This window comes from Xiphophorus hellerii, chromosome 22, assembly GCF_003331165.1.
Source record: "Xiphophorus hellerii strain 12219 chromosome 22, Xiphophorus_hellerii-4.1, whole genome shotgun sequence".
In the NCBI taxonomy this organism is placed as follows: Eukaryota; Metazoa; Chordata; class Actinopteri; order Cyprinodontiformes; family Poeciliidae; genus Xiphophorus; species Xiphophorus hellerii.
This window is the reverse complement of record NC_045693.1, coordinates 3,707,222-3,730,286: the sequence shown is the minus strand read 5'-3', so window position 1 is coordinate 3,730,286 and position 23,065 is coordinate 3,707,222. Positions and strand designations below refer to the sequence as shown.

The window sequence follows — 23,065 nt, the reverse complement described above, 5'->3', positions numbered from 1 at the left end:
ATGCGCAGTTTGATCCAAAAATTATGCCCCGCCTCTTCCGTGACAACTCTCACACATTCAAAAAGAGTCTGGCTCTCACACATTCATAAAAAGTCTCGCTCTCACACATACATAAAACGAGTCTTAGTACTGTGTGTGTGTTCAACTTTAGTCTTGTGTATGTGAGAGATAAACGTCTGTGTGTGTGCGAGCTGTTAGCAGTGTATGTGAGCGAGAAAGTTAACGTTTGTGTGTATGTGAGCGAGCTGGTAGTAGTGTATGTGAGCGAGAAAGTTAACGTTTGTGAATGTGCGAGCTGTTAGTACAGTGTATGTGAGCGAGCTGATAGTAGTGTATGTGAGCGAGAAAGTTAACGTTTGTGTGTGTGTGTGTGACATTTTAGTAGTGTGTGTATACGCAATTTGAGTATTTTTTGAATGTGCGTGAGTAATTTTTGAGTGTGCGTGGCTATTTTTTTGAGTATGCGTGAGTTTTTGGTAGTGTGTGAGAGACAAAATGTAATTTTTTGGAGTATGCGAGAGTTTTTGGTAGTGTGTGAGAGACAAAACGTAATTTTTTTGAGTATGCGAGGCTATTTTTTTGGAGTATGCGTGAGTTTTTGGTAGTGTGTGAGGGACAAAACGTAATTTTTTGGAGTGTGCGAGGCTATTTTTTTGGAGTATGCGAGAGTTTTTGGTAGTGTGTGAGAGACAAAACGTAATTTTTTGGAGTGTGCGTGGCTACTTTTTTGGAGTATGCGAGACTTTTTGGTAGTGTGTGAGAGACAAAACGTAAATTTTGTCCTAAACGGCCCCTCATAAAATCTCTTTTCCCTCTTGCATTACAAATTTGACAGAGATTTCTGTCAAATTTCAAACACTTGAAAGAAAAGACAGAAATTTTGAGATTAATCTCAGAAATCCTTTAGAAAAAAACTTATGAAAAAATTGTCAAGGCAAACATTTTCGACTTTTCAAGCTCATACATTTCCATTTTTTTCTAAGAAGTGCAGAAATGTACTTCTTTTTTCCCTTTCTGCAGTACCGTAGGTAACAACAACTCGCCGTCGTAAAACTCATTTCTTCCAGCAGCAACAAAGAGCCGACAGTTACTTTGGGAAACTTTTTATCAAGCACAACAATGAAAAGTTACACCATTTAAACTCGACTGTGCAAACAAGAGCAGGTCAGATAAAGCAAGCAACATTAATGCAGAATAGACTCTGGTATTTTACAGCAACACATCCAGTCTTCATACATAATTTACAGGCGTTTCTGTTGGAGACGGGTCCAGGGGCCCGACCCGACGCAGCTGAAGATTAAAACCTGCAACATTCACACCAAATCATCTGCCTGGACTCCATGTTGGAGTTTTTATGGACTCTGATGTCTTCATGTGCAATAAAACACATGAAAAGTGTCTTAAAGGGACAGAAAAAAAATCTAAAGAAACACCCTGAACCGTGAACTTTAATTAGACTAATTTTGGGCTTAAACATCTAGTGTGACCCTAAATGTCACTTCTACTAAAAAATCTTATTTACATTAATTATAATGTCAAATACACAAAAAAACATAATAGAAACAATTCGCACTATTTTTTTCAGATCATCCAAAGAAATTCTCCAGAGCATCACGTTCAGCCACCGGTTCTCCCTCGGTACCGGTGGGTTCAGTCCGACCGGGCCGCAGGCGGCCGGCCATCACCGGCGGCGGGGAACCGGCGGCGCCGCCTGCGTTTGTCTGGGCGCGGGTCGCTGAGGAAGAGCGCGCGTCGGGCAGGAAATGTAGCGCTCGTGCAGCGTCTCCGGCACCCTGCAGCACAGAAAACACGGCCGTCACGAAAATCCGGAAATTAATCCCAGAAAATTTCTAGAAAAAAAATGGGATGTTTTGGAGTTTGAAAAGTTGAACATTTTCTAAAGTTTCTGAGAATAATCTAAAAGATTTCAGTTTTTTTCTTGATCATTTTTGAAATTTTTAGGTCAGAATGTTTCTGTTTGAAATTTTCTCCTTTGTGGCCACAGTAGTTTTGTTTTTCCTTTCTCTGTTTTACCCGTCCATTGACATTTTTTCATAAACAAACTGAATCACACCCTTTCACTGAACTTCTTTAAATAAACGCTTTTCGAAGAAAGTTCTCATTTTTGTTGCTGGGAACAAACTGGGACCAAAAAGCTCAGAAACTAAACAACTTCAATCTTTTAAGGCAAAAATCTGACACTGCTTTTAGACTTTGCTTGAGAAATCTTTGTTTATTTATTAACAGTAAATGAAACTCAAAAATACTTTATTGATCCCAAAGGGAAATTTAATGTTGCTGAAATCACATTAATTCAAATTCATCAAGGAGTTTTTATAATAATACAAGAACATATTCTTAAAAATTATAAAATTTAAATTCTAATGCACATTTAACACTGGAAGACATTTTAAATATCCAAAATAAATAAAGAAAACAACAAATAAGATGAATTATGAAAACTGTAAACAAAACAAACGGCTCGTTGAGACCAAAACACCAAACTGGAGACTTTTACCTTCCAGTTTTTTTAGAAAGAGAGAAAAGATAAATCACGCAAATGGAAATGATTGAGTTGGTTTTAATTGATCACGTAATTAATTGATTTATTGGTTATTGCTGCAACAGAATAAGACGTTTCTGAGCTGCATCGTCGTTTTCTTCTCTGAAAGCTTCTCTGTTGAACAGAGGCTGTGCATAAATCAAACGCGTTATTCACCGAGCGCTGCACTTTCCCATGTTACGGTTGCACATCTATCAAACCACACGGCCTACTTTCAAACATTTAGTCTTCTCGGATTAGAAAAAAAAAAAGTAAATGCGTCGCCTCATCGAACTAAAAACAGCGTTGCTGATAAGATCTTGCAGTTCCACGAAGCTCGGATGAATAAACCCACCCAGATGAATTGCACCTCCGTATCAGGCTTTCGGGTTAAAGCATCAGAGATGTGACATTTCATGTCTGACCTTCTTAATTCCCGTCGTTCTGATGAATAAAGTGTTGGGAAATTTAGCATCACGCTAATAATAAAGGTCACAGGATATTTAATCAGTAGATATTCATTTCACAGATGTTTTTATTCTGTAAATAACATGAATAATTTTCCTTCTGGAAAATGTTTGAAAATGTTGAATTCAGCCTTTAAATTTGGTGGAAGGACGACATTTTCTGGACCTCAGTCTAAAACTGTCACCTAAACTTTTCCGAGAACGTGACGCTGCCCTGTAGATATTTATAGGTTTGCATTTTTTTTTTTTTATCACTTTCTCAGTCTTCCCCTCAAACTCACAGCTGCAGACTCGCTGAAGGGTGAACGCTTCCTCTTTATCACTCTCTGCTTGTTCTTCAGCGGCGCTTTCTGCCCCTAATTACGCCTCCTTACCTTTCTGGGATCCGCGGAGGAAGCCTGGGTGGAGGAACGCCGGGCACCGGGTCGGAGGGTCGCGGAGGCCGAGGAGGAGGAGGAAGAGTTTCCACTGCGTCCTTTAAAGATGAAGGGGAAACATTAAATATATGAACCATACAGGAAAATAAAATCAGTCAGAGTAACATTTAAAGTATCAGGAAGGACAAAAACTAAGAGTTACCAGATCCCATAATTATTTTTAATTATTTTCAATGTTGTTGCATTAGCATCAATGAATAAATCTGCAAATATGAAGAAAAAGAAAAACTGAATGTCTTTTAAAGGTGACCTAATGCTTCCTTGAACAGGTTCAGATCGGTGGTCTTAGATAGTAAGACTTTAGTTGGGCCTCCGTCACTTTAAATCCAAATAAGCTGCTACTGGCCACGTCCCCAAAATGCAACGTTTACACTCTCACCTCAAAATGGCAGCAAACAAATGTGCATACATCCATACATCTTTGAAAAGCAGTAGTAGGGCTTCCTGTACAGCCAACAAGAATGCAGCAAGTGGTTTCTGGATGGTGGGTCAACAACAAGAACTCTTGTCTTTTCCAGCAGCCATTGTACAGCGAATACAGCGACCTACGTGCTGGAGCTCAGCTTGCGTTGCTTGGTAACGAGTGGAACTCTGCTGGGGTTGCTGGGCAACGGGCTGGGGCAACAATTAAACAGGGTGCACTTTCTTTTTGTTACGACTAGATGGTGCCGCTTTGAAAATCACACTTTAATTTCCACAGATGGTTTTAGTGACACAGCTGATAACCGGATTAACTGAACATTAAGGCAGAGCTCAAACTTTGGGTCAGAACTTCCTCAAGCTCAGAGTCAAAGTTCCCAAAACAGAACAAAGCATGAGAAAACAAAACTCCCTCCGTTAACGAACAGCTGCGGCTTTATGCATCGTCAAACACAAAATATGAGCAAGATGTTTGAGCTGCAGCCAAGATAAAATGTGAAACAAAGATTTCTCAGTCACGATTCCGAGTTAAAAGCAGAAAGAATCAGTTGGTCTGAACCTGAACATCTTCTCACTGCACGATTTACACTGCAAAAACACAAAATCAGTCATTTTTGGTCTAGTTTCTACACACACAAAACTTTACTTAAAAACAGATTTAATCTGTTAAAGGAGACGGTTGCTGGTGGAAAGAGTTGTGTAAAATTTTATTTACTGCATATATTAACACTGACTTCACTCTGCACTGCAAAAACAAATTTCTTTTTTTGGTCTACTTTATAGTGCAAATATCTCAGCATACTTGAAATAAAACAAACTTAATTTACAAGTACAAGATATACAAGACAGAAGAGCTTGTTTTAAGGCAATAAATCCTTAACATTGATGAAATTTCAAAATAATTTTTTCCCATGTTGAAGGTAATAATCTGCCACTGAAACTTTTCATCAATATTAAGGAATTACTGAATATTTCTTGCTGAAAAGTTACTTATAAGTTAGTTTTGTCTTATTTCCAGTGACCTAAAATATCCCACTAGAAACTAGACCAAAAATACTTTTGTGTTTTTGCAGTGCATCAACACAAACCCGAGGTTCTGAGCTCACCTCGAAGTCCGGTTCTGTCCCGCTGCTGAGGCTAAAGGTGCTGTTAGTGCTGAGTCTGTTGCTCTCTGTGCCTGAAGTGAAAAGAAAACAAGTTGGAGTAAAAGGGCAACACGTGATTTGTAGTTTGTCTGGTGAGTGATGGAGTAAGGCCACTCTGTACGGCTGCTGCTGTACATAAGAATCAACAGGGTAAAGTCAACATGCACATGTTGTCAGGAGCAAATTTCTGAAGGATTTTAACTCTGAAACCTAAATAAGCAACACCAGATGTAGCTTCTGCAAAAAAATCTCATTTTACTGTTTCAAGACCCAAAACGTACCAATAAAATGTTTCCTGAAGTTCATATTTATCAAAAATTATGTTGTTTTCTCTTTAAAACGAAGATTGAGGCTATTATTTGAAGCTTTTTGATTCACTGACAAAACATGTTACAGTGCAAATCGGTCAAAACGTTTTTAGAAACAGGAAAAACAGGTCAACAGATCTATTTTATTTTTACCGTATTTTCCGCACTACAAGGCGCACCTAAAAACCTTCAATTTTCTCAAAAGCCGACAGTGCGCCTTATAATGCAGTGAGCCTTATATATGGACCAATATTGAGCCACAACAGGTCTCGCAACTACGGTAAGCAGCCGCCGACTTCATTTTCCCCCGTAGAAGAAGAAGCGCGCGGTGCAGGCTGGGTTTTGTATAAAGACCCCAAAATGGCTCCTATTAAGAGACACGCTGACGACGCAGAGTTTAAGCTCAAGGCGATCAGTCACGCAGTAGAACATGGGAACAGAGCAGCAGCGAGAGAATTTAACATGAACGAATCAATGGTTATAGCGGAAGTGGATATATATTGTGATTTGATTTACCGTAACAGTATCAGACTGTTTTTTACGTGTTTATTGAATCGAGGAAAAGTTCCCCTCCACTATATGTTATACCTTGCTGTTGTTAAAAGATAAACTGTGTCACAAAAATACCACGTCACTTACTTTACCTCGGGGAAAATAATAAAACAGCTTTTTATTCATTTTGGGAATGAAGGGAGTTTTCAGAACGCTGGTTTGTAATCTATTAATAAAGTTTGACTGACCTATCTGACTGTTTTGTTGACATTCCCTTTAGCGCAGTTCCATCTAATGGATGCATAATATAACCCCAGCCTCTACTGTAGCATCTATTCTATGCGCCTTATATATGAAAAAGGTTTTAAAATAGGCCATTCATTGAAAGTGCGCCTTATAGTGCGGAAAATACGGTACCTTTCTGAAGCTATTTCATGAACTAAACGTGTAAAAATAGAACCTTGTTCTGCATTTCCTCATGACCAGATACTGAAACTGTAAGCGGAGAGCAGAGGTAACAACAAAAAGCCTTCAAAAAGTCTATTATGTTCACAGCAAATGCAGCAATAAAACCCGCTGAATAAAAACATCCTGAAGCTCAGCTGGGGTTGCTAGGTAACGGGAGGAAACTCCGCTAGGGTTGCTAGGTAACGCCGCAGAAACAACTCATTTCCTAGACACCAAAACAAATTATTCCCAAAAAAACAGCAGAGTGTCTTTTTTGGACTCTTGGGCTTTTTTAAAGCAGTAAAAACCCGAATGGAAGAATAAAAAAAATGCAAAATGTGAATTTTAACACCAGATATTTTTTCCTACTGCATTAAAATTATATTTTGTATTTTTATTGTATTATTTTTTAATAAAAAAGTTAATAAAATGACCCAAATGGAAGTATAAAAACATGCAAAATGTGAATTTTAACACTAGATTTTTTCCCCACTGCACGCAAACAAAATATAGATTTTTATTTTCTCTTTTTTTTGTTTGATATTATGCTTCTGCAATAAAAGATGTATTTACTTTATGGAGTTTCCACATCTTTCCTAGATAAAAGCAATTTCTTTGTATGTGTGTCCCGGTAGCCGTTTCTCCCACCCATATGGCGGCACCATGAACACACCGCTTGCTCATCACAGGGGCAGCTCTTTTCTGAACCGATTACTCCACATTCAATAATATTCATCCCTAAAAATAAAATAACCAAAGACTCACTCGATGTGCTGGACGTACTGCCAGTCTTCCAGCTCCCTCTTTTGATTGGCTGAGTCGCCGGAGGGGGCGGAGCCACCATTCTGGGTGTGGGTTCGTACACGCTGCACTCTAATGTCGAGTTGGATCCCCAGTAGAGGCTCCTCTGCAGCGGCGCACTTATTTCATAATCTGGCAGAGAAGAAGCAGACCACATCAGAAGCCATGAGCTCAACAGGAAGTCGTGTGAACACAACAAGATGTCGACATGTCAACTCCAAACACCTCACCGATTTCCTGCCCCGTCTTCTCCCTCTCTTTGTGACGTCTCGTGATGCTATCTCGTAGTTTCTTCAGGTTGTCCTTTAAGGAAGAAGAATTAAATGTGAGGTTTATGGCGCTGCTATCAGACGAGGATGTTTGTTGATCATCTACCTGCTGATAGCGCAGAGAGTTAGCGCGCCGCTCGTGGTCGAACTGCCACGCTTTGAACTCCTGGACGGCCTCGTCCACCGTTATCTCCCCCACTTTGACCCGCTCCTGCAGGCAGATGAGCTGCCGCTGCCCCGGGGTCTTCATCCCGCCATAGGGGTCATAGGTCGAGCAGGGAGCCTCGCTCACAGGGCGAGCTGAAAAAAAGAAAAGTGGGATGAATATTTTATTTTTACCCATATTTCATTTAAGTTTAGAGTAGAGCTGCTCTCAGCCATGTTGTGCGTGTTAATGTCTGAAGGAAGTCGTTTCGTTGGGAGGAGGCGTGGTTGTAAACTTTACCCTGACCACAGAGCTAACTGCAATGACTGCTGGTTTTATTTGACCAAGCTGGTGTCACAGACACTCTCATGTCTCATGACAGAAACACCACAAAGGTCTAGATACGTTTGCTCGGCTCAGCAGGCTCAGGTTGTGTTCGCAGCCGCAGAAAATAAACCAACACCGTCTTTCATTTTCCTAATAACAAACGTCAGATAATGCTTCTAAAATATGAGCCTATTTTCAAGATTTGATAATTTACTCCAAGAAGGATTAGACTAAATTATGAAGTGAATAAATTAATTCATTGTACGATAAATTAAAATGCACTCAATAATTTCCAACTGCATGTCTATTGATTTTTTTTCTTTTCTCTCTTTCTACTAAATAAATTTTCTCTGCTTTGTAACAACAGATTCTAATCAACTCCATTTAAATATTGCAAAAAGTGCTAAAATTAAAGCTGAATTACTACTATTGTAGTCTTGGGACATATAATGATTTACAATGTAAGCCAACAATACAATAAAAGCACATTAAATATTATTTCAAAGCTACAAAAGTGGACATCTCTGCATTTTTCCGTCAATGTTAAATCATGAAACTCTGAGAAAAGCCATAAAAGCTGCATTTCATTTTCTATGGTCTTAAATAAGCATGTTCAGTGTCAAAGTTCACGACAGGACTGAGTAAAGCCTGAGAAAGCTGAGACTGGTGGCCATAATGCAAAACATCAGCAAAACACAAAACCACACGTCATACTAGCTGCAAAATATCTAAAAATCTGAATTTTGAATTGTTCCTTCCGGAAAGGGGGAAATTCAAGGTGTCAAAGTCCAGAGATATTTATGATTAAAGTGCATTTTCCATAAAGAAATCCCTGAGTCTGCAAAAATCACAAATTACAGTTGCTAAATTACATTCTACCGTGGTGAAACATAAAGTGTGTTTTATTCACACTGTTTTATGTAAAGTTGAGACTTTTAGCTAAAAAAAACCAAAACAAACAAAAAAAACAACAACTCTTCGTAAAAGATAATCAGGTTATGTTTAGATATATAAAAAAAAACACCCAGAGATGGTTCCTACGCCCAAAAGTAACTTTATGCAAATTCAAAAGCAAGTAGGCATCAGACAAGAGGAGTCAGTAAAAAAGCTCTTTAAACTTTTTTTAAAGGGAATAAAAGCGTGTTGCTGCTTCTCACAAGACTAAAAATCTAAAACAGAAACCGTCTTACCTGCAGGACATCCACTGTCCACTGAGTTACGTTTGGACATGTCTGTATCTGAAAAAACTGTAAATAAAAAACACAAATCTTTAATGACGCTAATAATTTTAAATCAGAATAAATTAACTTAAAGGGTTTAAACAGGGCTGGCCAAAACCCTTCTGAGGCCCTAGGCAGGTTTTTATTTGTGGCCCCCATACAGACACCAGATGGTTTATCACTATGTGTGTAACATACCTGCTGTCATTAGCATCATTTGCAATTAGCTTACATAATACCGATGTTATTATGGTTGTTGATTTAAACCTTACGGGAGTAACAAACTAAAAAAAAAATTTTGAATTTGAAATCTCAAATTGTGGCAGCTGTAGTGGCACTGCTGGTGTCAGCTGCCACGATTCCTGGTTTTTTCTTTCGGAATAAACTTCTTCATATTCATGTTCAATTTTCAACCTGCCTCAGAAGCCGCGGCATCGGACACAAAAGCCGGAAGCAAACACCAGGAGGCTGTGGCAGTTTCCGGCAGCCAGAAGTGCCACTCTAGCTGCCACTGCTACGACTTGAGCTTGCCGTCTCTCCACAGGACGTGATTAACAGTTATTTGTGTAACAACTATAAAAACCATGTAGAAAGAAATGCTTTCTCCACTAATTTATATTATTCAATGTTATTTTATATATGTATGTTTTATCATGCTAGCTTGGTGCTCTTAGGGGCCCCCTGGTGGTATGGAGGTCCTAAGCATCTGCCTTGGGCCGGCCCTGTGTGTAAAAACTTAACAGTGAACAGCAGACCTCTGGAAATGTAGGTTGCGGGTCGTTCAGGTTCGGGCTCAGCCTCAGGTCTGGGGATGGGGGCCGGAGGGCGGTTCTGGACTCCCGGGTTATAGGTGCTGTTTGTATCCACGGTGTCATAAATATCCTCTGGACAGATGTTGTACGGATCCTCCTCCTCCTCTATTTCATCAAAGTTGACGTGTTCGTTCCTGTCATTGTTCTCAGCTGTAGGCGGCGGGGCGTTCACTTGGTTCTCGGCGGCGTGCGGTTTCGCTGCCAGACGGGAAAATCAAATATATTCAGAAATAAGGTTCTTATAGTGAACAAAAACTAACAAAGTAATGAAAACTGAATATATGGAATTTCAATAAGGAATAAAAAAGTTGAATATTTCAAACTTTTCTCAATTATATCAGAATTTAATTTGCTGTTAGCCCCAGATTTTATTTTTATTTGTGCTTTAAAGTCTTGATTTTATTGGTTTTTTTCTGTCCTGATATTTTGCTTACCGTATTGTTTCTGTTGTTAATAGTAGTTATACCATTGTTATACTTTGTTCTGACTATTTTTAGGAGGATTATTTAAAATATATTATCTGTAAAAAATGTCAAATGTGAAATGTTTTTATGTTACGTCTTGCTCTTCTGTTAAACAAAGAAACAACAACAAAAATTCCAGAACCGACATTAATTGAATAACTGAACAATAATTGAATACATTTTTGGAAATGGTATCTTCTGTATACACAATACAAAAGATAGTCACAGAACAGTCACAATACTTAAACTTTCTTAATTTGTACCTAAAAATGACACAAAATACGAACAAACTAAGACTATTACTGTAACTATTAAAAACTAGACTAAAACTATACAATATTTAACTAATAATAACTAAGAAAAACTATCAAACACACTCTAAACACAAATTAAAACCAGCTTAATTGGACAAACAAAAAGTAACAAAATAAAGATAAACTATAATGAAAACACCAAAACTATTATCAGAAGTTATCATTAGTATTACTATATGATGTAAATTAAAAAGATATAAATACCTTGGAAGAACTTCCTGAGCATAGCTTCTTCTGGATTCTCATCTACTACAGTCATGACTTCATCTGTAACAGTCATGTCACACCATCAGCATCATTTTGTAAGAGCTTGGAGTATTTTTATCACAGAGCTGATCTTACATAAGTCTTCTGCACACTCAGGGTCGAGGCCGAGCATCGACTCGTAAATATCCTCAGTGCAGCCGGAGTACTTCATCATGATGTCCTGAGAAGAATTTGACATCGGCTCGTAGATCTCCGCCTCGTAGATCTCCGCCTCGTTGTCCAAGTTCAAGTTGTCTTCCAGGTGAGACTGGAGCAGGTCTGCTGTTTCCTGAGAGGGTTCCAACAAGACTATTAACTCTAATTATAAATGTTTCATTTAAAAATGTTTTCTATCTATGGATAAAAACGATTAATCGACTTTATTGTTTATTAGATTAAAATGAGTTCCAATCGCCCGCTTAAACCTTCTTTTATTGTTGTAGTTTGGCCGCCACCCAGCAGAGGGCGCCGCGGGGCAGCCTTACGCAGAGGAGCCGTTAATACAGAATCTAAGATGGCGGCGGTATCCCTTAAAAAAACCAAACTGTCCAAAGAGTCTGGTGCGGGATGCTAAATGGATTCCATGCGGTTCTGTTTTGAAATATAAACACTTGATATGTTTATATTCTTAATATATAAACAATATATTACCTTAATGGCGCTGATTCAGCCGAGCTGCAAGACGGAGCAGCTCAACTTCTCAACTAAAAATGACGATGTGCTACGAACGCGAGGATGTGAGTAAACCACAATTTTGTGTTTATTTAGTCAGTATTTAATACAGCCGACATAAAATAAAGTTACAATTGAATTATGTTTTTGGTTAAATTCAGCATATTATGAAAAAATAGCCCTTTACGTTATGTAAAGACCTTCAGCCCTCTTGATAAAAGGGAAACTCAAGTTTTTAAGAAAATGGCCGCTTATAACTTGATCGCTAAGAGCAATCAACTTCAGATGAACTCATTAATCGATTCATGAGTTAACTTACCACAAATTCGTCCATAAAACGTCTGAGGTCCTGAAAGCCGCTCTTCTCTGCCAGTGTGTTTGGGTAGTCGCCATGTTTGTTCATCACACTGTAAGCCTGCAGAGCCCCGGGGCACCGCAGGAGGGAGCTCATGAGCTTCTTCAAGCCATATTTAGCAGCAAAGTGGAGCAACGTGGGCAGCTCTTCCTTGCGCTGATCTGAAACACAAACAGATTGTAAATCTTAATCCTGAACTAAGTGAGCATCATTTGGAAAGCAGAAGCAGGAGAGAGTTTATTCAGGGGTAAATGTAAAAAGCTGCTTTCATGTCTGATTGTGTCAAAAAAAAAAAAAAGAGTCTGCATACCAGTTTTGTTCTCAATTCACTGCAAAAACTCAAAATCCTAAAAAGTACTTTTGGTCTAGTTTCTACAAACACGTTAGTATACTGGAAATAAGACAAAACTAACTTACAAATAACTTTTCCGCAAGAAACGATAGAAACAAAATATGGGTTCATTATACAGAGTCAGATTTTTATCATGTTATTTATTATAAATATTTAGTTTAGCAGCTAAGTATTCAGTTTGGAATAAAATATTTAGCTCCAATCTAAATATTTAATTAGTAAGATAAATATTGTGGTTACCAACTAAATATTAATATGTGCTTAACAAAGCCAACTATTTGATTAGCATGCTAAATATTGAGTTAGCAAGCTAAATATGTAGATAATCAACAAAATATTTAGCTTAAAAAATAATTAGTTAGCAAACTAAATATTGACTTTCCAGCTCAATATTTAGATCCAAATGAAATATTTAGTTGGCAAGCTAGATATTGAGTCTACCAGGGGAACTAGTACCTTTATTTATGTGGTAAACTAATTAGCAGACTAACCAAATTTTTAGTTTGGTTAGCATGGTTAATGCTAATCAATTAGCATGCTAAATAATCAAATATTTAAAACATCTTGTTGTGAGTGAAATAATCTGCCTGCAGAATAATTTCATGTCTTGCTGAAAAGTTCTATGTAACCTATTTTTGTCTTACTTCATTGTCTACTGAGCTGTTTGTAGAAACTAGATCAGAAGTTGGTGAGAGTGTGTGAAACTGTTTGCAGATTTGTTCCTAAAATAGATCAAATAGTTTTTCACTTCACCAGGACAGTCGCTCACACTTAAAAACATCGTATGAGGCTGACTGGTTATTTTGTTGCTTGCATCAAAAAGGAACTGGGTTCCAATCCCCACCTGAAGTTTTTCTGCATGAACTTTGCATGTTCTCCCTGTGCATGCGCTGTTTCTATCTGGCTACTCCTACAACTTCCTCTCACCGTCCAAAAACACGACTGCTTCTCTAAACTGACCTTATGTATCGGTGTGCATATTTGTTTATTCTGTCTGTAAGGATAAGCAGGCAGACAATGGACAGATGCATCATGCATGCATTTAGACCAACTTCCACTCACATGCATATATGAATATAATTAGCTAAACATCAATTTTGTTGCAGGAGCTAAAATGGGGAAGCTAGCTTTCACAAAACGAGGTTTTAAAATAATTTCTTTAAGCCAGCAATGATTAAATTTAAAGTTTAAATGCTGCGGTTCTGGTCACCGATACCCTCTGCTGCTACATTCAGGGTGAGAATCAACCCTGGGAGTGGTGCGTGGAGGAAGTTCACAGCCAGATCTCCATGATAGAAACTCAACACCAGTTCTCATTTATTAACCAAAAATAACAGGATGTATTCAAGGACAACTGTGTGTTGTACGTGTAATGATTCTATGATCTAACACAGCCTTATCTCAGTCACTGTTTTATAATCTTCCCAATCTCTTTCTCGTCTGCAGCAATAAAATCCTCTCAGCCTGAACGTGATTCCTCTCTAAAACAGCCAGATAATGTCCGCATGATTTCTGTCACTTCTCCACCGGCTGTAAATGTAGCTGTAGAGTAAAGTAGCTGCGAATCACTGGATGCGCTTGGTTCGATTCTGCATTTGCATGAAGTTTGAATGTTGCGCTTCTTGATTTTCAGTCCAGAAAATAGGAAGACAAAAGGTTAAAAAAAGGTAGAAAAACTTGAAGCAAGGTGTTGAGGTTTTAAGCTTTACCCAATCGTTTGTAATGCGCCAGTTTGACGCTTAAGTTTACCACAAATTGGCTCAACTGTTAACAACCATCTGCCACTGCAAAAAGAGAAGTGCTGATCCGAGCAAGATGGCTGCCAATGTTGGCTCCGAACTGTGACGATGTATTAGGGTCATAGTAGATGGAGAAAAAAAAGGATTGAATTTCCACCAAAAATATTCAGAAATGTTGAGATTATTCTCAGAAATTTACTTTAAAAAAGTAGAAATTTCTGAGTTTGAAAGGTGAAAAATTTGCAAGAAAAAAACAACAAAAATTTTGACAACTCAGAAATTCCTTAGACAAAAATCTTGGAAATTTCTGGGTTTAAAAAGTAACAAAAATGAAAATTTTGAGATTAACCTTAGAAATTTTCTTTAAAAAAACTTTGAAGATTTCTGTTTCAAAAGCTGAATTTTTTTTTACTTTTTAAACTCAGATATTTCAAAGTATTTTTTTTTTAATTTCTGAGATTAATTTGAAAAATTTCTGAGTTTTTTTTCTTGCAAACATTTGACTTTCAGTGCTCATAAATTTTCAAGTTTTTTCTAGAATTTTACTACTTTTTTATGTACAATGACTGTAATACATCATCATGCTGAACGGTTTCGTTCATGTCCTTCGTTGCCATTGCTAAAACTAAAAACCGAATACAATTATAAAACAGCACAGCAGCGACTTCTCCTGGTCGTCGAAATTCTTTCAGTGAAATCCAGTTCAATGGGAGAAAGCCCAGACCGAGCAGTGAAGGAGGATTAAAATCAAGCTGAATCGCATAGGAACACTGAAATGTACAAAACCTTACTAAGTATTTTTTGGTCTAGTTTCTAGTGCAAATAAATGATCACACTTGTAATAAGACAAAGCTAACTCACAAGTAACTTTTCTGCAAGATAATTAATTATTTCTTAATATTGATGAAAAAGTTCTATTTTCTCTTCACTCTTCATTTATAACAAAACATTTTTCTCATATTGTCAGTGAGACTAGTACTATTTTATAAACCTTAAACACGTATTGACCTAAAACAAGCTCCTATATCTTGCAGAAAAGTTACTTGTAAATTAATTTTCTTATTTTAAGTGTGCTAAGATATTTGCTCTAGAAAATAGACCAAAAATGTTTGGTGAGATTTTGTGTTTTTGCAGGATTGCGTTTTTATTTATAAAAAAATAGGAATCATCTCAAAACCTTTAGCTCAACATGAAATCAGAAAACTTTACTCACATGCTGACATGTTGTCTTCTTCAATCTGTTTGACTCCAAACAGCTGCAGACCGGATTGAGGCATCCTGGACTTTAACGAGTCCGTTAGCAATGTGTCCACTGATTCTGTTGCATTGGAGGTCAAGTTAAAGGCCTGGAAGCAAAAATCAGTTAAAAAAGTCAAAGAATAAAAAATCTAACAAACAGAAAAACCAGGACAGACAAGAGGAAACAGAAATGTCTCACCTGGCAGATGAAGTTCACGGGGTCAGTAGCCTGTTTTAGATGCCGGCTAATTTCTCCCATGCTGGTGTAAAATGTGACCGGACTCAGATCGACACGCGAGCCGTCGGCGTGCAGAGCGAGCGAAGTCACTCCTGCAGGCATTTCTGTGTAGAAATGACAGAAAAAACACAAAGATAATGAGATAATGTTTAGGAAATGCAGCAGAGAAACCGTCTTCCTGCTGATGCTCGCCTGGTGCAGAGACGCTGATGGTGAACTCGTTCTCCACCGAGGCCAGAACCCGTTTGGACGCTGCGCCTTCAGGTGAGAACTCCACTTCCACCGGCGACCCGAAACCCACTCTGCTTCTGAATACGATGAAAATCGTCTCTTGATCCTGAACAGAACAAACCAGAGTAAATATTGCCTGTAATATTTGATTGAACAATCATTCTTATCGATTAATCAAATATCTCTGTTCGATCAGTCAGGTTTCTCAATCAAATATCTAACTTATTAATAAATCAAATATACATATTTGATTAATCATTCTTATCAATCTCTATTTGATGAACCAATCTTACGATTAATCAAATTATGTCTATTTAATTCATCAATTTTATCTATTAGTCAAATATATTCAACTTATTGATTAATCAAATCTGTATTTGATTAATCATTCTTATCAGTTAATCAAATATTATTGATATTTGATTAATCAATCTTACAGATTAGTTAAATAGATAAATATTCTCGTAATTAAACAAAAATTCTTGTAGTTTGGCTCTAATACACCACTTTTTAAAATTATTTTCTGTATTTTTTATCTTTTTAGAAAAGAAAGCAAACATAAACTCCATTAAAATCAGAAATTGGATATTTATTTTGAGCCAGTATCGCCCAGCTCTAGTTTTTATTTCTTCATCCTCACCCCACAGTGAACTCTGCTGGGCTGAACAGTCAGACATGTCGGTTGTGTCGGTGAGCTGATGCGTTCTGATGCTGAATCTTCGCCGCTCGCTCGCTCTTCCTCCTTCAGGAACGTTTCGCTTTGCTCCTCTGACTCTTCCTCTTCGCTTTCACCCGCCGTGGGATTTTCAGAGGAGAAAAGAGAAGCCGCCGCTGCGGCAGAGACGAGCGACTCTGCTGCAGGATATTCGCTCTGAAGCTCGGCCTCTGCTCGCCTGCCTTCGAACAAAACAGAAAAATTATCTTTAAAATGGTTGAATTTTTCCAATTTATCGTGCACAACTGGAAACATGTTAACACGTTAATATCCTTCTTCTTTTAGGGTTTAAGGAGGAATAAAAACATTTTTATAGGCAAAGAAAGCTTTAGATTTGGGCTGATCGATCCGAAATATTGATAATATGGCTAATAAGTTGGCATCAGATACGATAAGATCAATAAATGTTGAAATGTTTTTCAGTTTAAATATTTTGTTTCGATTTACTTTAAAATTATAATTGTCTGCAGTTTGTTGATTCAACATTTTGTTTTTATTTGCTCTCAAATGTTTTTTTGTACTTTGTGTAGAAAAACACAAATTTTCTTTGTTTTTCTATGTTTTCCAGATTAATTTGTTTTTAAAGTATTTCATAGACAGCTATAAAATTTGTCCAAATTCTGTCCTTGTTTTTTACAAAACAATTTAAAAGAAAAATCACAAAAACATCTAGAGATTAGAAGTTTGTTGATAAATCAAACTTAAATAACAAAAAGTATCAGTATCACAGATATGGGCCCAATATTTACTTGGTATAAAAATATAAATGAAATTGGGATAAAATAGGATTAAATAAAATTCACTTCTTTTTGCTCCTTTCCACGTTTTCTCTGGACCTACTGATTACTTATTTTCTTGTTTTTAAAAACCTGTTTGAAATAACTAAATTAAATGAATTGAAAGAACATTTAATTTAAAAAAATGTTGGTTTTATCCATGGGCGTAGGTTTGGGTATGGACGGTCGTGACATGTCACGACCAATATTCAAGGGATATAAAATAGTCCCGACCAATTTTTGCCATATAAATAAAAAAAAAAACATATGTATTTTTTTAACAAAAACAAAATAAATAAACGAAAATCTACATTGATTAGTTTAATATTTCAATATACTACGCAGTGGTAGCATTCATTTTAAATGCTGGTGAGTTGGTGAGTAAGTTGTAAGGTCCCACCAAAACTTAGACCAAACCTACGCCCTTGGTTTTATCCATCTGTCCGTCCTAAAGAAACAGCAAATTTGAAATTTCCGAATGTTAAAAATCAAATCTCTGCAGATGTTTCAAATCAAAATGTGGATAAATATTTAATTCCGGTGAAGGATTTGTCGTTTGTTTTGGTGATGAAAGTCTGCATACTGTCAGCTATTGACTCCAAAACGGTAGAAACATAAACGCCCGGCTCGTCGTCGGCGTAGAGTTTCCTCCAGCTCGGCCAGCCCTCGAAGCACTCCACGTTCAGGTCGGCCTCCGTCACGCCGCACAGCAGCGCCACCACCCTGTGTGGAGGATAGAGCAGTCTCTGCAGCGCGCCGTGCAGATCCGGGTCGTACAGGACGTCCAGGAAAAATCCCGTCAGCAGCACCACGATGCATTTGCAGCTCTGGAAATCCTCAAAGTTATATCCGTGGAGCTGATCGGCCGAGCTCAAAGCGTAGAGCAACACGGAGCCCCGGCGGAAATGTTTGGAGGATTTTAGGATCTGCTGCAGGTACGCGGCCCATTCCTGGGCCTCCTCCGTGTGCAGAATCAGCAGCTCAAACGCAGAGGAAAACTCAGAGATGGCTGCAAAACAAAGCATTGAAGCGTGTTTTTAAAATGCAACAAAGTGGAAAAAGAAACTTTCATCAGCTGGTTTAGCCTCAACCTCTTCTGATTTAAACTACACTGCAAAAACACAAAATGTTACCAAATATTTGTGGTCTGGTTTCTAATGCAAATGTCTTAGTAAATTTGAAATTAGACAAACTAACTTATAATTAAATTTTCAGCAATAAATAGACTCATGTTTTAAGGTAATATTTTCTTAAAATTGATGAAAAAGTGCTTGTTAAATATTTATATTTAGTTTCTTGAGAGCTAAAAATGTAGTTAGCAATTTCCGTTATTTAGAGCTAAATATATAGCTTGCTTGATCAATTTTTAGCTTGCTAACTGAATATTTAACTTGCTAACTCAATATTTATTGTGCTAACCAAATATTTCGTTTCAAGGTAAATATTTAGTTGGTGAACTCAATATTTATTTTACTAAGTAAATATTTATTTTGGAACTAAATATTCTAAATATTTTATTTACTAACTAAATATTTATAATAAATATTTATTTATATTTTGTTGCTTGTAAGTTAGCTTTTTCGTATTTCAAGTGTGTTAAGATATTTTCACCAGAAAGTAGACCAAAACTCCTCTGTAACATTTGGTGTTTTTGCAGTGCAACGGTACATTTCAGACCCTGGGGACGTTATTCGCTGCAGCAGGTTGTGTAAAACCTGTGCAGCATTCCAGCTGCTGAAAGTCAAGGTGACTGGCTGAGGGATGGATGTGTGAACTGTGTGAGTCAACGGCGAGTTGAGCAAACACCGGTGTGTGTCAACACAGCACTGAGTAATTCTGTTTGACTCATTACAGTCGCTAATCGGGCCGAGTTCAGCTCTGTACTCAGAAACCGAACGGAGCGCTCGCCTTCATCAGCGGCCGAGCGCTGGCGTCTGCTGCTGAGACCGTCCAAAACTAACTGAATCAACGCTAAATGTGTGTGTGGTGGTTTTTATTAATTAGCTCCTGTAGGCATTTAACCATACAGGATGCAGACATGTTTGGTTCCTCTTTTTTTCTTTTTTCAGCTAAGATGTTAATTCTCAATGAAAGGTCGACCAAATGCAAGTCAGCAAAAACGATGGCTAAAATAAATGAAAAACGAGTAAATTTAGGTAATTTCCCAGAGAAGTAAGCAGGAAGTGAGAGGACATGTTGTGATATTTGGGTGTAAAAGTCTTAGGGAACGGGCAACACTCACCTGACTCAGTAATGGATGGGAGTCCTTCCATGGTTTGGGCTCAAATCTGCACAAAATCATCCCAAAAGCGGCTCCATTCCTCCAGATATTTTCCTTTTTTCCAGCTCCACCGACGCTCTCTCTTTCGCTCGTTGGCTCACACTAACCCGGTGACTACCAGCTCTGGCCCTTTGCTCAGTCGTATAAATAGCAACACTTTAGTTTCCTGATTTTGGTAGCTCAGCCCCACTTCCTGAAACAGTTGAAGAAGTGAGAAAATGCACCCTTGTCTCATCAGAAACTGCAACAAGTCTGGCGTCACCACAGCCTCGTGTGCCTTCATGTTACTTACATGTTTATTTAAAACAGCAGAAACAGAGAGACGACACTTTAAATTTAGGAAGCATACAAACAGAAGACGCATCCTACTTCTTAATAACAGGCAACATTTTAGGGCACAGTCTTTGTTCTCCATTTAAAAAAAGTTCCATTAACAAACAAGCGTATCAATTCACCTGAGAACTTCTTCCTATTTTTCACTTCCTTTACAAGGTGCAATCTGGCAGGAGACTTTCACACAAGCCTGTGAGATCACAGTTCAAATTCATACTGATAATCATCAGAAAACAGAAAAATCGCGTGCTTTTCTGCACTTCAGAGATACGACAGTTAATGCCAAACTAGGCAGTAAAAGCTGCTTTAAACAATCAGCCATGTTGTTTCTGTGCTGCATGAGAAAGGAAGACGTGTGGGAGAAACTGTGAAGAGTTGCACTGGCAGGGGCCTTTTAATATACGCATTTATATACACACTGCATATACAGTATGCACACTAGATCAGAAAGGTATTTCTGGTCTAGTTTCTAAACTCAAAACAGCCATTTGATTAAAAGAAAAACAACAACAACACATTAAGAGCAGCAATTAAGTCAAAAATGTCAGAAAATGTACATATTTTTCATTTAAGATAAAAGAAACCAGTTTTTCTCTCTAAATATGTTCAACCCAGAAATCAAGTGGCAATTTTAGCTTCACCTGGTTCAAGTTATTAACATACAGTGTATATATATATATACAGTGTATATATATATATATATACTGTATATACTGTATCTATATATAGATACAATCCTTTACCAAACTTTATATATATATATATATATATATATATATATATATATATATATATATATATATATATATATATATATAAAGTTTGGTAAAGGATTGTCTCAGCTCAGTTTTTTAGGAAGTGTCATGATGCAACAAGTTAGAGCTTTAAAGGCCACCACACACAGACACATCTAGTCATAATGTTTTTATTTAGCACTTTAACTTTTACATCTATTAATTTACAAAGGCAAGGTTGAGTTTTTGTTTTATAGGAAACACAGATGACAAACAAGTAAACAAAGAGATATAAACACTGCAGAGGTAGCAATGAAATAATATGGTCCAGAAATATTCTTCATAAAAACACAGATGGTATGAAATCTGGCCAGTATGATGATTAATAAAGGTTATGACAATGTATTAAATGCACCAGTAGGTAACAACTAAGGATGGAACTGACTTACGATTAATGACTTAGTAGATTAAAATTGGTTCCAATAAAATTGGTTACTGTTATTAGCTAGTAACATCCATTTAGACCTTCTTTTGATGTTGTAGTTTGGCCTCCACCCAGCAGAGGGCGCTGCTGGTCATTCTAAAGCGGAGACAGTTGACATAGAAACAAAGATGGCAGAGAGATTCCACAACGGAAAAGAGAAACATCCAAACAGAGTTCGGTTTGGGAGGAAAGTTTACTTTATGTGATTCTGTTTTGAAATATTAACACTCGATAAAGTCCTTAAGTTTTCAACTTTAGTTTTATTCAGCCGAGCTGCAAGCAGGAGCAGCAACAACTTCTCAACAAAAAATTACTTTTGTGCTACAAAGTTTAGGAACGTGAGGAAACCTAAATATTTTTGTTTATTCAGTCAGTCAGTTCATTAAGAACAGCGGTTGTAGATTGAAAAAAAAGCCAAAAATCTCAAATGTCTGTATTAACTTCAGAAATTTTCTAGATAAAACTTGAACATTTCAAATTTTGAAAAATCTAAAATTTATTAGAAAAATATATATATATTTTTAGATAAATCTGAGAAATTTTCTAGAAAAACTCATAAATTTTAGGTTAATCCAAGAAATTTTGTATAAAAAAACTTGGAAATATCATAGTTTGAAAAGTCAAAAATTTACTAGAAAAAAATCTGAAAATTTGACATTAATCTCAGAAATTTTCCAGATTTATTTTTGACATTTTACGAGTTTGAAAAGTCAGAATTTTTTTACTTATGGAAATACCCAACTTTTGAAACTCAGAAATGTCCTTATTCTTTTTCTAGAAAATTTTTGATTAATCTCAAAATATGATATTTCTTTCTTTTTTTGTGTGTGTGCAAATTTTAAATTTTTCAAACTTTTTTTTAGAAAATGTCAGATTAAATCTAAATTTCTGAAATTTTTGGTAGTAATTTACGCTTCTTTTTTTTCTATTTACAGTGGTGTAATGCACCCTTGAAATTTAATACAACTGACAAAATAATGTTAAATTTTATTATGTTTTTGCTAAATTCAGAACATTCTGAAAAATGTAACCCTTTATGTTGTGGAAAGGCTTGAAAAAGCTCTGCGTGAAATAAAAACGTGATGGATTTTTGCTTTAGCGTAATGAATAATCTGTCCTCGTTTGAGGTGAAAGAAAAGCCTGAAGGTCCCAGAATCAGGAGGAAGCGCGAAGACTCACATAATCCACGCTGCTTCAGGTCCAGTGGGACGTTTCCACAGATGTGGCGGTCCATGTCGTCTCCTGGTTCCGGTCCAGATGAGTTTGATCAAATCTAAACGAGACCAGACGTCTACCTGGAAATTTCACACCACTTCCTGCTTCCTGCTGCTGACGAGCTTTATGGAAAGGCTGATTTTGTTTCCCAGCAGGAGTGACAAAAGTCCAAATATCTGCTTTACGTCATCAACGGCCACTTTAGGATTTATGCAATAATTCATGCAAATGAGCCCCAACCGACAGCTGAATGCATCCGGAAAAGTACAGACATTCCTTTCTGCAGAGTAAATTTATTTTGAATTTATTAAATTAACTGAGCTGCTGAAGTAAATTAAATTCTAATTAATTAAAATCCACTTTCATTATAGTAACATAACAAAAATAAACAATGCATTAAAGTTCTAGATGGGTTTTAGTCTAATGCCAAATATAAAGCAAAAATAATTAAAGGTTAATTTGCACCACACCATAACCACCACTAGAGGTCAGGAGACTCAGTTTCATCAGCAGCTCACTGCACAGATATAACCATAAAGACACTTTGACTTTATTTTAATTACTGATTGTTTAGGGAATTTAGCAGTTTTTCTGCAATTTGTTGTCATCCGGGTGAGTTAAGTTTTGGATTATTTGGAGAACACAAGGTTCTCCAAAAGTACTGACATCTCTGGTAAAGATGCAAAAACATAAATTAATGAAAATGCAAATAAGATAAAGCTTTTTTGCAGTGGGATAAACTCCCACTGAAAATAAAATCAGAAAAATCCAGGTGTTAATTTCAGTGAATTTATCTACTGTGAGGAAATGTCTCATGGTAAGGAATGTTTGGTAACAAACTCAGA

The 23,065-nt window shown here is 37.0% G+C and overlaps 1 protein-coding gene across 3 annotated transcripts; it reads right to left on the bottom strand.

Annotated features, from left to right (window-relative positions):
- Positions 1 to 1,087: 1,087 nt before the first annotated feature.
- On the bottom strand, positions 1,088 to 22,320 carry pik3ap1 (phosphoinositide-3-kinase adaptor protein 1). 3 transcript variants are annotated; one of them, XM_032553963.1, is made up of 18 exons: positions 22,185 to 22,284; positions 19,416 to 19,647; positions 17,757 to 18,182; positions 16,323 to 16,579; positions 15,644 to 15,788; positions 15,413 to 15,555; positions 15,188 to 15,320; positions 11,848 to 12,044; positions 10,953 to 11,145; positions 10,815 to 10,877; positions 9,776 to 10,030; positions 8,991 to 9,047; positions 7,435 to 7,628; positions 7,290 to 7,362; positions 7,024 to 7,191; positions 4,973 to 5,043; positions 3,384 to 3,484; positions 1,088 to 1,793 (listed from the first exon to the last, which is right to left on the bottom strand). In XM_032553963.1, the coding sequence occupies exons 2-18, from the start codon at positions 19,444 to 19,446 to the stop codon at positions 1,682 to 1,684; spliced, it is 2,619 nt and encodes an 872-aa protein (XP_032409854.1). In that variant the 5' UTR covers positions 19,447 to 19,647; positions 22,185 to 22,284; the 3' UTR covers positions 1,088 to 1,681. The 3 variants fall into 3 exon arrangements, with proteins under 3 accessions (XP_032409854.1, XP_032409853.1, XP_032409855.1); XM_032553962.1 differs by lacking the exon at positions 22,185 to 22,284 and having other exon boundaries at positions 19,416 to 20,252; XM_032553964.1 differs by lacking the exons at positions 17,757 to 18,182; positions 19,416 to 19,647 and having other exon boundaries at positions 22,185 to 22,320.
- Between the last annotated feature and the right edge of the window lie 745 nt (positions 22,321 to 23,065).